General features: G+C 40.8%; 1 protein-coding gene across 1 annotated transcript; it reads right to left on the reverse strand.

Annotated features, from left to right (window-relative positions):
• Positions 1–1,504: 1,504 nt before the first annotated feature.
• On the reverse strand, positions 1,505–13,966 carry MPHOSPH10 (M-phase phosphoprotein 10). Its single transcript, XM_077828800.1, has 11 exons — positions 13,842–13,966; positions 10,496–11,141; positions 9,225–9,370; positions 8,440–8,620; positions 7,972–8,113; positions 7,327–7,394; positions 5,774–5,911; positions 4,458–4,568; positions 4,128–4,235; positions 3,281–3,511; positions 1,505–1,710 (listed from the first exon to the last, which is right to left on the reverse strand). Exons 1-11 carry the CDS (start codon positions 13,919–13,921, stop codon positions 1,570–1,572), a joined length of 1,992 nt encoding a protein of 663 aa, XP_077684926.1. The 5' UTR covers positions 13,922–13,966; the 3' UTR covers positions 1,505–1,569.
• Between the last annotated feature and the right edge of the window lie 1,326 nt (positions 13,967–15,292).

A 15,292-nucleotide genomic window follows, 5' to 3' on the forward strand; every position in this document is an offset into this window, starting at 1 on the left:
ATTCTCTCATGCGCCCACCCAGGCGCGCACCTTTGAAGGAACTATCCGCAGACCACCTGAATGGAGCTCTGGTCCACGGACCACAGTTTGAGAACCTCTGGTCTAGGTTTACTTGGGCCTCCCTCAGCACAGGGAGGCCCCTCTCAAGGTCCCTTCCAGCCCTACATCTGATTTTATGTAATAAGTACAAGGCAGCAAAGGTACTTTTGGGCCTTTCCTTTGAGAGTGCCTCATGAATTCATGCTTTAAGATCAAGTGATATGATTTTGAGTCACACATACACTGATCTAGAACTAAGTTTTGATCATCTTTCTTCTGAATACTAGCAAATTAAATACTGTAACACTTCAAAAGCTAAGGTTATAAGAACTGTGACTGCAGCTAAAAGGTTAAATTTGATGGGGCAGAAATAACCTAAGACATCAAGTATAGGGACACTTAAATGGTTCATTTTTCAGAGTAGCACTCGTGTTAGTCTGTATCCACACAAAGAAAAGGAGGCCTTGTGGCACCTTCAAGACTAACCAATTTATTTGAGCATAAGCTTTCGTGAGCTACAGCTCACTTCATCACATGATCCGATGAAGTGAGCTGTAGCTCACGAAAGCTTATGCTCAAATAAATTGGTTAGTCTCGAAGGTGCCACAAGGCCTCCTTTTTTAAATGGTTCAGTAAGTTACTATTCATCCTTTATTTCCTGAAGAGCATCTTTAGACAGGGCTACAACAGACAAGTGCTGAATAGTAAAATCCATCCACTACTAAGGTTCTCAGATATACTAAAACATTGGATTTAGGCAATTATTAAATCTCCCTTTCCCCACTCTTTTCTGCGTACATGGGGAGAGGTAAGAAGGGAATAATTTTGAGACAAATACACTAGAACCTCAGAGTAACGAACACCAGAGTTACAAACTGGCCAGTCAACCCCACACCTCATTTGGAACCATAAGTATGCAATTAGGTAGCAACACAGATCCTCCCTCCCGCCCAAAAAAAGTAAACACAGTATAGTACTGTGTTAATGTAAACTACTAAAAAAAGGAAAGTTAAAAAAAAATATTTGACAAGGTAAAGAAACTGTTTCTGTGCTTGTTTCATTTAAGGCGATTAAAAGCAGCAATTTTCTTCTGCATAGTAAAGTTTCAAAGCTGTATTAAGTCAATATTCAGTTGTAAACTTTTGAAAGAACCATAACCTTTTGGTCATAGTTACAAACAACCTCCATTCCTGAAGTGTTCGTAACTCTGAGGTTCTACTGTATATAAAAATACTGAATTTTCACAGATACGTTGTGATTAATTAACTGCCTATTATTTGAGGCTTTTCTTTTAGAGGAAGACGAAGGAGACTGAATTCCCAGCAGAAAAAAAGTAAGTAGAAGGCTGAAAGAAAGAGCATGAAAGGTCTAGCACATTTTCATCACTTGCAGCAGGACACTCAACTGAATTTCAACTTACGAAGATTTTCTAGCATTATATAAAATAAAAATCTATTATTCAAAGTGCGATGTTAACAAATTAGAAACATTTACTTTAATATATACAAGGTATAGCATGTATAAAATGTATTATAATTTAAGTTTTTGAGCAGAAATTTCTTGCTGTGTCTTCTGTATTTTCTTTGCACCTTTGATTTGCATTTTTACTTGATCTTGTAATTGAGAAAAGAATGCTCGAGATGATTTCAAAGCCCTGTCTTTACCTTCATCCTGTCAATAGACAAAGTGTTTATTATAATAAAGGACAAGCTAGCAAATGTTCCAACAGACTGGACTGATGTAACTACACAATTACAAGTTAAACAACCTTTTTTATTTTAAATATACCATACTTATAATCTAATTGATAACTGATTTGCAGACAGCTGTTATGCCATCCTGGGTTTTTGTCATACCGTAATTTCAAAAGATAAGGGATGTGTTCCCTCTTCATGCACATGCTTAACACCTATTAATGTTGAGAGGTATATATGCAAATCCAGGAGTGAATCCTTGGATATTATCAGTCCCCTCTAGAGAAATACAGATACATTGCTTTCACAAAAATTAAAAAGTGCAAAAGTACAAATGTTTTAGATGTATTAAGATAACTACTTTCCATATTCTTTTCACTGTTTTAAAAACCTCTAATATTAGGAATTAATGGTCTCTTTTACATGGTAAACCCCTCAGGAACTATATAGATTTAATAATTTGCTCCATTCAAGTTACAAGATCAATATTTGGTATTACAGAAGTCCCATACAAGTATTTGTTCTTGTAACATTTAAATTCAAACAAAAAACAACATAAAAGTAGTATTCTGAATTATCTCTCTAAAGCTCAGGAGGAACTAGCTGGGGTCCTGATCATCCAAATACTTAAGCATGCAAGTAATTCCATTGAGTTTGATGGGACTACTCATATGCATAAAAATAAGCACTTGTGCAATTTTTTTCCAAGACTGCAGCTCAGGTTGTGAACTTTGAAATAAAGCAGCACAGAATATAAAGAGTGCGGGTCACGTATACTTTAAACTATAATTCCAAAATAACTGTTTTACGGTTCATATTTTCTTTGCTGGATCCGCAGATTAAGTTATTTGCACATACTAAAGGAATGGGCAAGATGCCTTTAATTATTATGATATCCTCATGTGAATATAGTAATTGCAGAAGAAAGGAATATTTACACAGATGCTATCATTTAAAAATCACCATATTCAAGGTAAAAAACAAAAAAAATCTATAGAACAGATAACACAAATATAACACAAACACTGCAAATATCAACAAACATAACTGGTCAGACTTCTCTTGGTTTTGAAATTAAATATTGATACGTTGGGCCACATTCTCTGTCAAAGAAGTGCTCAGCCCAGGTATGAATAAAAAGGCATCCATTGCCTTCTACGAATACCAGTAGTTGATTTGGACAGGGCTAGTCCCTGGCACAGGTTAAAATAGCCTTAACATCCTAAGGAATCAATACAGAAGCTGGAGTTTACCAGGGTGCAGGAATGCCCCCAACCACAACCCAGGAGCTGGTTGCAGAGGAAAGATGATGGCATAGGAGCTCCTGTGACAGTGCATGCTATTTGGGTGCAGGGTTGCTTTACACCAGAGGTGGGGGCAGGGAACAGGATGGGACAAAGCAGCTGGTGTGCAGCCCAGCACTGAGAGTTACATTTCCAAAAAAAAATAAAAAAAACACATCTAAAACATTTGTCAATTGCACTTTCCAATTAAATTACTACATAGACATTTGAAATTTACTACTAGACTATGTAAGACAGTCTTACCTTGAGCAAAGTTGTTTTGCCTTCTTTGGTGAGCTTTTTTAATTTTGCCGCCAGAGCTTGTTTGCTGAGTTGTGCACCTTGTTCTGGTTTTGTTTTTTCCAGGAGTTTTTGACGCTGCTTCTTCTCCCTTAGCTTCATATGTCTGTGAAGCTTCTTCTTTCTTCGTTCTCGTTTTTTGTCTGTGGCAGTCTTTTCTGCATCTGTTTTCACATCTCCAGCTTTACTCTTTTCCTAGAGAGACATAACAGCACTTTTGGATCCAAAATTATGCCACCTGGGCTAGTGACGAGTACAAACAGAATGGCTACCATTGCTATACATCTCATTGACTAGCCAGCAGAAGTAGCACTATTCATCTCCCACGCAAAGCAGTCTGTGTGTTTATTTCCTCTCTCCTGTACCCAGCTTCCTGCGGCTGAGAATGTGCCTGAGTTATATATATATATAACACACACACACACCCATACCCATATACATATGGGAAAACAAAGACAGATGAGTAACTGTCTAAAGCTAAAGACAGGGTAATACAGATTAAACAATACATGTCTTAACTATAAAAAGAGTATTAGGCAGTCAAACAGTCTACATAGTAGGATAGTTTTCAAAAACAGAATAACCTGTGCAGAAAAGGAAGCTCAGCAGGTGGTGAGGAAAGCAGTCAAATCTAGTTAAGCCAAGCTAGCTCCTTTGACTTCACTGTGCTGGAAATCCTTAAATCTCTATGAAGGGGGTTCCAAGAGAAGAATGTCACAGAAAATGAGTTCTCTGTTCTGAGGGTGCAGGATACCCTCAGTGTGCAGACATAAAAGGAACCCTGTCTGTAGCTCTTGATTAAATTTCTTACCTTAACCTCCTCTGGAGCCAGGAGAGCTGCATCACTAACACTAACTGGTGCTACTTCCTCCATAATTATAGCTGGAAGATTTGAGATGATTTTAACCTCTGGCACGGGCTAGAAAGAAGGAAATGTCATTTATGTACATGAATATCATGTCACAGCAATATATTACTAACTGAATTAAGTCACATTAAATACATTTCCATTTATATTAAGGCTGATTATAATATGTTTCTGAAATACTCAACAAGCAATTGCATTGAAAGTATCCCTCACTTTACTGCCTATTTCCCAAACATATTTTATTGTATGAAGTGTGAAAACTAATGGACTCACTGGTTTAGGTGTGAAGTGGAAGTTGGAAAGAGCATCCAATTTTAGGAAGAGCGAGTCCATCATTTTCCGAATTTCTACGTGTTCAGGATTTTCTTCCTCTTCAGTTTTTTGCTGTTAATAAAAATAATATAATGTTAATAGCAAAATCAGTTATAGAGAAACTTGCATATAAAGATATTGGAGCACTTTACATTAAAGCTGCAATACACAGTTTATATCCATTTTACAGATGGGTAAAGCCCTGCACGGATACAAAATTTGTATCTGCATCTGATCCCCAAACACGGGCCATGGATATAAAGCGGATATCCACAGATTTGTACTATAGATGGGTACACTGAGCCACAGAGGCTTCAAATGATCTTCAATATGTGAACAGCTGAGGGGAAGATTTCCAAAGAGAAGTGAGAGTCAGGCACCCAACTTCCACTGAAAATCAAGGGGAGGTAGGTACCTAACTCTTACTTGTGCGTTTGGAAAAAAAAACCTCTGAGGGGCGTTCTGAGTCTCAGAGGAGCCCAGAGTCTCAGACTCAGTGGATTAAATTCTGGGATGATGTTTTACATTGGTAAGTGGTTGTGCAGCTCAAATATCATGTGAAGTTGGCTAGAGAAGGGGACACTAGGGAAGCTTAGGCTCCTATTCATTCAATTTAAACCAAATTCACATGTGAATTTCTGTGTTGCTTCACACTCCCATTAGATGTAGTAAAGAAGATTAAAACAAAGGCCTTATAAGATCAAGTCTAAGATTTAATGAACTCTTAATATTTTTGATTTAAAGGATTTGCATTATCTGTGAACTCAAAGGGTTCAGCAAAATAATTATTCTGATGGTACAAACTGGAGTGGCTTAAGCAAAATAGGAGAACAATTGTATCAAATATGATTTACGCAAAAGATGGTCCAATATTAATCTCCCGATGGACATTTTTTAAAGCAATCACTGTTCCAGAATGTTACTTCTTTCTATAATTTTTATGCCACATTTTAAGACAATGAGTCAGTCTCGTCAATATTTGTGCAAATTTAACAGTATATGTTGAATTTTTGGTATCAGTTCAGCTGCCCTGATTGTACTGATTGAACATATCAGGATTTCCCAATACTCATGGCAGTTCAGTGTTTAAAAATAAAAAATATAACTTTCAAGCAGTCACTATTGGATTTTTCCAACCAACAGCAATGGCAGTGTGTGTGTGTCTCCATTATCATAACTTACTTGGTAGAGTGTCAAATACTCCTGCTCACAGATTCAGAGAGAGACAGACAGACAGACAGACAGACACTGTGTCTGTGTCCATTATCATAACTTACTTGGTTGAGTGTCAAATACTCCTGCTCATAGATTTCAGCAAGACTCAATTTGCTCTTTTCATGATCCAGAGTTATACGCTTCTTGTATTCAAAGGCATCTTCTTTTGGTTTTTCTTTACGTATTACATCATCCCAAGCCTAAGACAAAACCATAAAATAGTTAAGATGCAATTGCATGAAATAAGCTTTAATAGATCATTTTTATACATCATGTTCTATCAGACATCTCATTTGTTGTTTCAGCTAGCACATTAACTCGATTTTCCAACATCGCATTGAACCTAACAGCAAAGGGCAATTTTTCTTATACAATGGAAGCTACCTTTTATTTTGCCACAACTTTGGCAATTACTAAATCTGTTAACACCACACTATAATTAAGATAGTATCTTTTAAAGGCATTGTATTTAGTCCAAAAAAGCTCACACCCTGTCAAACAAGATTGAAGCATAGACACCGTCACCTACTTGCCAGTCTTGTTTTGTATTGATACAACTGAAGATGGTACACTAATTAACAACCAAGGATAAAATTTGGAAGTACTTTTATATGAATTATAAATAGCAATATGATTTCTGTGCAATTAAAATTAAAAAATTCTATTATACTATTCTTATTTACCTACAGGATCTGTTTAATATATTCTGAAAAATATTATTCTTGGTCAATATTCCGAGTAGAGATTATTAAATAGAGAATTGCATATCCATTATATAAATTCCGTGTACACAACTCCAAAGTAGTCCTTTTATAGTTGAATCTGTAAACTGTGAGGGTAATTTTAATTATCTATCTAATTGACATATGTTATAGCTATGACTATGTTTTAGTCACGGGTATTTTTTAGTAAAAAAAAGTCATGGACAAGTCACAGGTAGTAAACAAAAATTCATAGCCCATGAGCTGTCCATGACTTTTACTATATAATTAATTAAATTAAAACTTGAGCTGGGGGTGTTCTGCGAGTGGTGGCCCCGGGGCGCCGCTGGTGCTGGGGGGCGTGTGTGTGTGTGTGGGGGGTGCTAGGAGCTGCAGGAACATGCTGGCCGCTTCCGGGGAGTCCCCCCCCAACATAAGCACCGCCCTGCACCCCAGCCCCCTGCCCTGAGCCCCCATCCAAACTGCTGCAGGGTGGGGGTGGGGTGCTGCACACACACACGGTGGCCCGAGACTGCTCCAGCAGCAGCCAGTGCAGCTGTCTCCAGAGCTGCCTGATCTGCTCTGGCCGCTGCAGAAGTCACGGAATCCATGACAGACATGCAGCCTTAGTTATAGCACCCAAAAGGATACAGAATGGAATCATTAAGAATACACTATCAGCATTAAGCAAAAGCAATATTCAGATATTTCATTTCTTCTGGAAATGCTCAGGAGACAAACTGATATCTAAAAAACTAAGGACCTTAAACTCATGCTTGGAATTCATTCCTGTGCCCCCAAAACTCCAAGTCAATACAAGTACATTTGAATGTATCAGACAGTGTTTAGGGTTTGTTTTTGTTGAAATATTTAAGTTTCCAAATAAAACAAAGAGGAAGTCAAATCTTATTAACCTGATCTTTTATCCTCTGTTTGATAATATCCTCAAGCTGAAAGGTGGTTTCCTCTGTGATCACAGGAGCTAAGAGGGCAAAAAAAACCAGCAAGTTTAAAGTATTTAGAAACTAAATCATTCATTAAATGAAAAGGAGATTAACAGTTCTGGAGATATTATTTTTGCATTGATTTTAACTGGTACCTCTTGTTCTATAAATAAAAACAAAAAAAACTGACAAAAATGCTAGAAAATATATACAGTACTTTAGAGAGGCATGTTGGCCTGGAATGAACATTGACTAGGTAAGCTAGTAGGTTTATTTCCTCAGGAAAAATTGCATAGTATGAAAGTTTGAGAAGGATAACCAAGTTGTGTTTGCCCTATAAATAAGTGGACACAAACAATGGGTCATTCTCATATGATAAAGTTTAGTTTACATCTGAAAGTTCAACAAACAGGTGAGGCAATAACCTATGGGGGAAAATATGGCCTTATAAATATTCAAGTTTAGCCATTGTTTGGGCAATGTTTGGCAAGTTTAAAAGGATGGTGGAGGGAGGATGCAGGGGGGGGAAACAGACAGCAGTTGTGCACCACTCTAACCAGTAAAACAAACAAACAACCTAGCATAATGTCTGAAATTTAGCATAACTGTATTTACCCATTCTGACCGCATGGTCAAAGAGCAAAGATTCCTCCAAAAGGCTGTTTTCAGGTCGTTTTTGTCCAGTCACTTCTCCTGTAAGCTGCCAAGGTTTTTCCTCCAACAACTGCTTTTCGAGAGATTTAATTTTTTCATGCATCTGAAAGATAAAATTTCCTGAAAGTTAAAAATTTTTTTAAAAAGTTAAATGCACGTGTTTAGCAACAACCAAAGGGAAATCAAGTTAGAGTAAAGAATATGAATAATTACTCCAGTATTTCTAGATTCTTTACACACCTTTTGCCTTATCTTTCTGTAAATACGCCACTATTTGATCATTTCATCTACAAATTTTCTGACGCTTTCAGACAACTTAACGATATTTACAAATACAATCAACTTATTAACATACATGGCTTTGGCTCAAGTTTTAGTGGAAAACTTCAAATCAATTGCTCATGAAGGGGTACTAGAACATCTAATTACCTTTTCCTGCCTTTTCTCAAAAGAAGATTTTATTCCAATGGGATCAGTTCTCTTCTCATCTGGTATATCTGTATCGTCTTCTTTTTCACTGTCCTCTGGTAAGTTAAAAGTAACTTTTTTAGAGACTTCTTTAGTTTTCACATTCTGTTCCATTACATCCATTTCATTATTTTCCTCAATCCTATAAACATTAAAATGCCATTATATAAATGGAAATAGTACATGCTTGTGACATTTATTGTTTAATATATTATAGAAGCCACAGATAAAAAAACTCCCCCTTTTTAATAATGATGTTTCCCACCTACTATTGCAACTAATATAATACATTTTCAGAGATTCCCAAAAACTTTTACTGCACTTTCCTTAAGACCTAACATAACCCTAAAAGTAGGCTTTTGCGTGACCTGCTACATATCTAGTGGAGATATGCCTCCCCAGTTGAAGCAATACATAATTCATTTAAAGTCATTTACTCAAATCCCACAGGGCAACAATAGAACAGTCTAATGACTCTTCTTTTCTCAGTCAAAAAGTAGTTAATTAGTGAACACGTTAAACTGACATACAGAAAGACAAAAACAAGTACATTAACAGATAATGAAATACTTGCTACAACTTTTAAAAGGCTACTCCTTCCTTAATATAATAGTATTATCTCTGCCAAATAAATTCCTAAATTTCCATTTTATTTTCTGTTTAAGAGATGGTGTCACATCGTCAGTGACAATTCAAATAACTGGCAGATCCCATAGAACAGTTACAAATCGTTCAAGTGTACATACTCATCAAAAATGCCTTCTTCATCCTCCTCCTCTTCAGTGTCACCTTCATCATTCTGATCATTTTCACTATCATTAGCTAGGTCACCATTGTCATCAATAGGGTCAAAGAAATCTTTATATTTCAAATTTCTAGAACTTTTAATGGGCTGGGGAGAAGAGAAAATAAGAGGTTACCCAGTGAAAGTGACAAGTCTAAGTGAATAAGAATCTTCCGTTACCACGAGGACCATGTTATATATACCTACAGTGTAAGATCTACAATGGGAATTCAATGGATTTCAGCATTAACCATTGGTCTGGTAGACAGGGGCCTTAGTCCAAGTGAGACATTTTAAATGTCATCAACTAATAGTCAATTCTATTTTAATTTGCTCAGAGACCAAGGAGTGGAAAAGCAGTGGATTTTAACAACTGACATATTTGTTGAGCTGTGTAGGATAACTCATAAGTCCCTGACAGCATAACACATGGCTCCAACATGCATTGGTTTATCAATTCCAGAAGCACCTTGTTTTTCTCTCTTATTACATCACAAATAAGATACCGAAAGAACAGAATTGTCACAAGCAACGTTAGTTAAGAAAGTCTGAAAGTAATTTTCAAGCCAGAATACAGCAGCTCAAGTTTATTCACAGCCTTACCCTTATGACATGCATACTACTCACCCAAGTGACCATGGGACCCTGTCCTTTCCTCTCTCTACCTATCAGAGTTTATCAGCTTCACCTGTTTTGTCTTAAGTTGGGCCCTACTTCTGCTATTTGATCCACATGGGCAGACTCCTATGCTCATGAAGAGTCCCAGTGACTTCAGAAAGATGCTGCACAGGCATGAAGAGCCATCCAAATGTAGGCTGTAAACACTTCAGGGTAGGGACTTGTTTATTTGATCCCAGATATTTATGATAATATATGTTAATAGATCCACAGATTTTTAAGTCCAGAAGGGACCATTATGGTCATCTAGTCCAATCTCCTGCACAATACAGGCTATAGAATTTCATCTAGTAATTCCTGCTTTCAGCCCATTAATTTGTGGTTGAACTACAGTATCTCTTTTGGCATCTGATCTTGATCTTAAGATTTCAAGTAATGAGAACCCACCAAAACCTTGTTAAATTGTTCCAATGGTTAATTACACTTTTTTTAAAAGTCTGCATTTTGTTTCCAATTTGAACTACAATTTCCATTTCCTGTCAGTTTTTTAAGCTAATTTAAATTCTAATGGCTTGTGACAAAAGTGTTTCTAATTCTGGATGCATATATCCTTACCTTGATTTTATCTTTTTCAGATTCTTCTTCATCCTCATCAGAAACAATATCTTCAAAATAATCAATCTCCTCCTCATCCTCCTCATCCTCCTTCTTCATGCTTTCTTCTTTCTCTACATCTTCCAAAAAGGCTTCCATCTCAGCCAAGCTGAAAAATTTATCATCCACCACGGACTTTTCTCTTGGTTTTTTCCAGGTACTCTTCTTCAACTTTTGAACCTGTTGCTCTAGCTCGTCAACATCTGAATCCTCATCACTACATATCTGCCTTTTCCTTACTTTGGATTTACTTTGCTTTTCTTTACCCACACTTTCATCTTCAATACGGGCAGGTTCTGCTTCCGTGCTATCTTCTTGTTCCATTTGCTTATCACTGCTAGTGTCTGCCTCAAAGTCATCCTCTTCTTGGGCTGGGAAAAGGTAGAGATCTTTGTCTTTAACATCTCTAACAACAGCTTTCTTGAAGTAGTCTAGAACTGCATTATTCTGTAGCTCTATTTGTTGCCAGATCTGTTCTTCATCAAAGTTTTCTATTACCAGTTCTTTTAAAGGACTCCCACGCACTAGTTTTGTCCCTAGTGCTTTATGCAAATCATAAAGAGTCTTTGTCAATGAACTGAAGTCTGCAGCCAGTCCATCTTGTACACTGATAAAAACAAAATTAAAAACATCACTGCACATAACGATAGCAAACTGAAAAAATGTTAAAATTCAAAAGTCAATTAGAAAGCGATCTGAGTTATGACAAATGCATTTTTACAAAGGAAACCTTGTATAGTCTTAAGATTGTTTCTTTTTTAGATACTTGTGGAGTTTAGTTATTGGGTTTAACAAATGGTTCCTCTGATGCTCCCTTTACATCTGTTCAGTGTTTTTGCAGCAAACGCCTGGTTGCCCTTCAACAATTGCAGGCTTTACTTTGTTTATTACAGGGCATTTGCAGTCCTATTAGTAAAATTCCTTGAAATTAAAGTATATAGTTAAGGTCAAGCTTTAAAACATGTAACACATACCTAGAGATACTGAAATAAAACGGACCATAGTTAAGGCTGCAGGTTTGTCATGGATTCGGTGACTTTCCGTGACTTCTGCATTGACTAGTGCACCTGGCTCAGAGGCAGCTAAAGCAGCCACTGCGCCAGTTGCACCGGCCGCTGCTGGGGCAATCTTGGGCCACTGCCCCTCGCCCTCAGCAGTATCGGTTTGAGTTTGGGAGGGGTTTAGGGCATGGGACGGGAGAGGCAGTCACTGGGCAACACTTATCTGGGGGGCTCCCCAGAAGTGGCAACATCCCCCTCGCTCAGCTGCTAGGCCAGAGGTGGGCAAACTAAGGCTCGTGGGACCACCCTGCCCCTGAGCTCCCAGCCAGGGAGGCTAGCCCCCGGCTGTCCCCCTTCCCCCACAGCCTCAGCTTGCCGCACCGCCAGCACTCTTGGCAACATGGATGGCTCCTGCCATGCAGCACAGCGTCGCATCTACTAGTCCTGCTGCTCTGAGCAGCATGGTAAGGGGGTGGGGAGGAGGGGGTTGGATAAGGAGCAGGGGGTCCCAGGGGGTGATCAGGGGACAGGGAGCGGTTGGATGGGGCAGAGGTTCGGGGGGTGGTCAGGGACAGCGGGGTTGGATAGGCTTGGCAGTCCTGGGGTGGGGTGGGGGGGAGGAGGAGGCCTGTCAGGGGACAGGGAGTGTGGACAGGGGTTGGGGCCGTCAGGGGACAGGGAGCACTGGATAGAGAGTGGGGTCCTGAGGGGTGAGGGGGGGTCCCGGGAGGGGGCGGTCAGGGAACAAGGAGGTGGAGGGTTGGGTGGATCGGTGGTTCTGAAGGGGGCAGTCAGGGGGCGGATACAGGGCGGGGGCCAGACTGTTTGGGGAGGCACAGCCTTCCCTACCCAGCCCTCCATACAGTTTCGCAACCCCGATGTGGCCCTTGAGCCAAAAAGTTTCCCCCTCTGTGCTAGGCAGAGGCATGGCCAGGCAGTTCTTCACACTGCCTCCACCCAGCGCACTGGCTTTGCAACTCCCATTGGTCAGGAACTGTGGCCAATGGGAGCTGCGCGGGCGGTGCCTTCACACCTCCACCTAGCATCTGAGCAAGGGGGATATCGCCTTAACTATACTATAGTTTCCCCTACCAAAAATTTGCTTAGGGATTAACTAGTTTGTCATCTTTTTCTCCAAATATATTTGTTTGTAAATTTTCTTCAAATTCTAAATATATTCTTAGTAATCTATTCAAAATAGCACAAAAAAAACCCAAAGGGATCATAATGGAAATTCTCACAGGATAAAACCTAAGGTCCCCAATCCTGCAACCAGATCCATGCAGAGTGCCATCCAATTGTGGAATCAGGGCCTAAGTTGCAGTTGCTGTGTAGAATTCAGACATGCCCCAAGTCTTACTCACATGTAAATGAGGAAATCCGTGTATAAGTAGTTTTTAAAATATCTCCCTGTTGCTAAAAAGGATTTTTCTCTGTGTTTCAATGAGATTTAAAGTCCCTTTTTTAAGCTTAATTCAATCATCACATCAACAGAAGACCATAGAATTGTCTGAGCTTTAACATATACCTAAATTAAATCTTTCCTTAAATGACAAAAAACAGATTTAGGCCCATTTAAAGTTTGTTTAATTATAGAAATAAAACTGTTCGTTTTAATCATGCAAGTGAAACTTATAGACACGTTCTCTCTAACACAGAAAACAAGGTTGGGTGGGCTAATTAACAAAGAACTGCCAGTCCTGAGTCTTGAAAAATTACAAATCAAGTCCTCAAAATCATGAAATTGTCTTGATGAGATTTTAAAAAGTCTTTCTTGTTTCCAAACTTTTACATTATATTTAGAACACATTTGCAAGATTTCCCCTTCAACCATGAGTGCTAGAGACTTGCTTTTATTTTTTTAATGAAGGTATTTGTACAGCACCGAGCACAATAGGGTCCTGATCTATGACTGTGGCCCCAAAGTGCTTTAGAAATACAATAAAATTATAATCATCAAGAAAATAACTGGGTCACTCCAAATAGCAGAACAGGAGGCCTGGTGCTCGCCTGGCAAAAACCCCAGGGAGCTAGGACCATCCCCCTCCCGCCCCACGAGTGGGGCTGGCAATGGGGCTGCAGTACGTCGTTACCCAGGGAAGGCACAAAGGGGGCAAAGCAGGGGGTGTGCCCGGGGTCTGAAGCTCTCCGCTGGGATGAGGGGAGGGAGCAGGACGGGTTATCAGAAGGAGCGCCCACAGCGCAGCCCAGGCCAGGCCAGGGGATGAGCGGGCCAGGGGAGCCGCGGCGGCGGCCTGCCCCCGAGCTGGGGCTTCCTGAAGGGGGGGCGCCGTAGGGAGCTTCACCTGAGGAAGCGCTCCGGCTGCGCCGCGGCAGCACCTAGCAGCTTCAGACACGTCTCCAGCCGTTGCCTGGGCGCCGCCATCTTCAGCCTCTACTCGGAGTCTCAGACCCACATGGGAAGAGGTCGGGAGGCGGGGCCTCAGGCACACCGGAGCTCTGGCGAACAAGTCCGCCGACCCGCTCCGGACCCCAACGCGGGCACTGGCAGAAAGGTTCCGCCTCGCAAGGGTTCCGCCTCGGGGTCCTTCTTCGTCCCCGGCCGGGCGGCCGCGTGTGCCGCAGGGGAAGGGATTGCAAGGCCCGGGGACTCGTTCACGCCAGCAAATTCCTGCCCCCACGGGAGTAGCTTCCAAAACAACTTTCAAATGTATCACAGAGGAGAGGCTCTGGGTGCCACGGAAACCGCACTGCCCCCTGCACCACATGGGTTACGCGGCCGGGCCCAGCTCCTGCCCACACGCCCTTCTCGCGCCCCAGGAGGCTGCTCTGCCCCCCGCGCTGTCTAGGCCCTTCACTGCGCTGCCAGTGTCACACCTGCCCAGCTCCCGCCCCCAGGGGCTACCTCCAAGCTCCCGGCATGCGTGATGCTGTCGCAGCGGTAGAGGCCATGCTATGGAAGGGGAGAGTTCGAGAAAGGCCCCCAAAGGAGGCTGTTCAGACTTTGAGACATGGTGTTATTGGGCAGTCTCTATTGGTTTTATTAAAAACCTAGCATGGAGGCTACAAGGTTTTTCTCATTTAATTTTGAAAATGGTAGCGGGTTCTTCTTCTCTATAGGCAAAGATAGCTTGTGCGCCCAAATAAGTCCTGTGTCTGTAGGTGAGCAAGACCCACCATTTTGTGCCACCTCCTTTTCTCTCTGGTCTACTCTCTCTCCCTTCATAGCTATCCCTTTGGGGAAGGATAGCTTGGTGGTTTGAGCATTGACCTGCTAAACCCAGCGTTGTGAGTTCAATCCTTGAGGGGCCCGTTTAGGGATCTGGCCCAAAAATTGGGGATCCCTCCTGCTTTGAGCAGGGGGTTGGACTCGATGACCTCCTGTGGTCCCTACCAACCCTGATATTCTATGACTTGCTTTTGAGAGTGAAACTGGACACCCAGCAGAGAGAGTTAGAGTGGGAGGATTTGATGAAAGATTGGCAGTGTTTTGACAGCTCTCTCAATCACATCCTCTATCTCCCATGCTCTCATGCATTAACTCAGTCTCTTATACATCCACTATATCCCCTAATCTTTCAAGCTCCCTTCCCCTATGTCTTGCACTGTCACTCATCTCTGATCTTCCTCCTTTCGATAGATACCCATTAGATACCCATTCCCATTATTGCAACCCCCTACTTACAATTACCCCCAGACACTCCCTTTTGGTATTTTCAATTACCCCCTCTTTAAATTCCCCAACTCCCTCCCCAAACTCTTCTCCCCAGGAATCCTACTCCTCCAGTTCCACATA

The sequence above is a fragment of the Eretmochelys imbricata genome, chromosome 10 (assembly GCF_965152235.1).
Source record: "Eretmochelys imbricata isolate rEreImb1 chromosome 10, rEreImb1.hap1, whole genome shotgun sequence".
In the NCBI taxonomy this organism is placed as follows: Eukaryota; Metazoa; Chordata; order Testudines; family Cheloniidae; genus Eretmochelys; species Eretmochelys imbricata.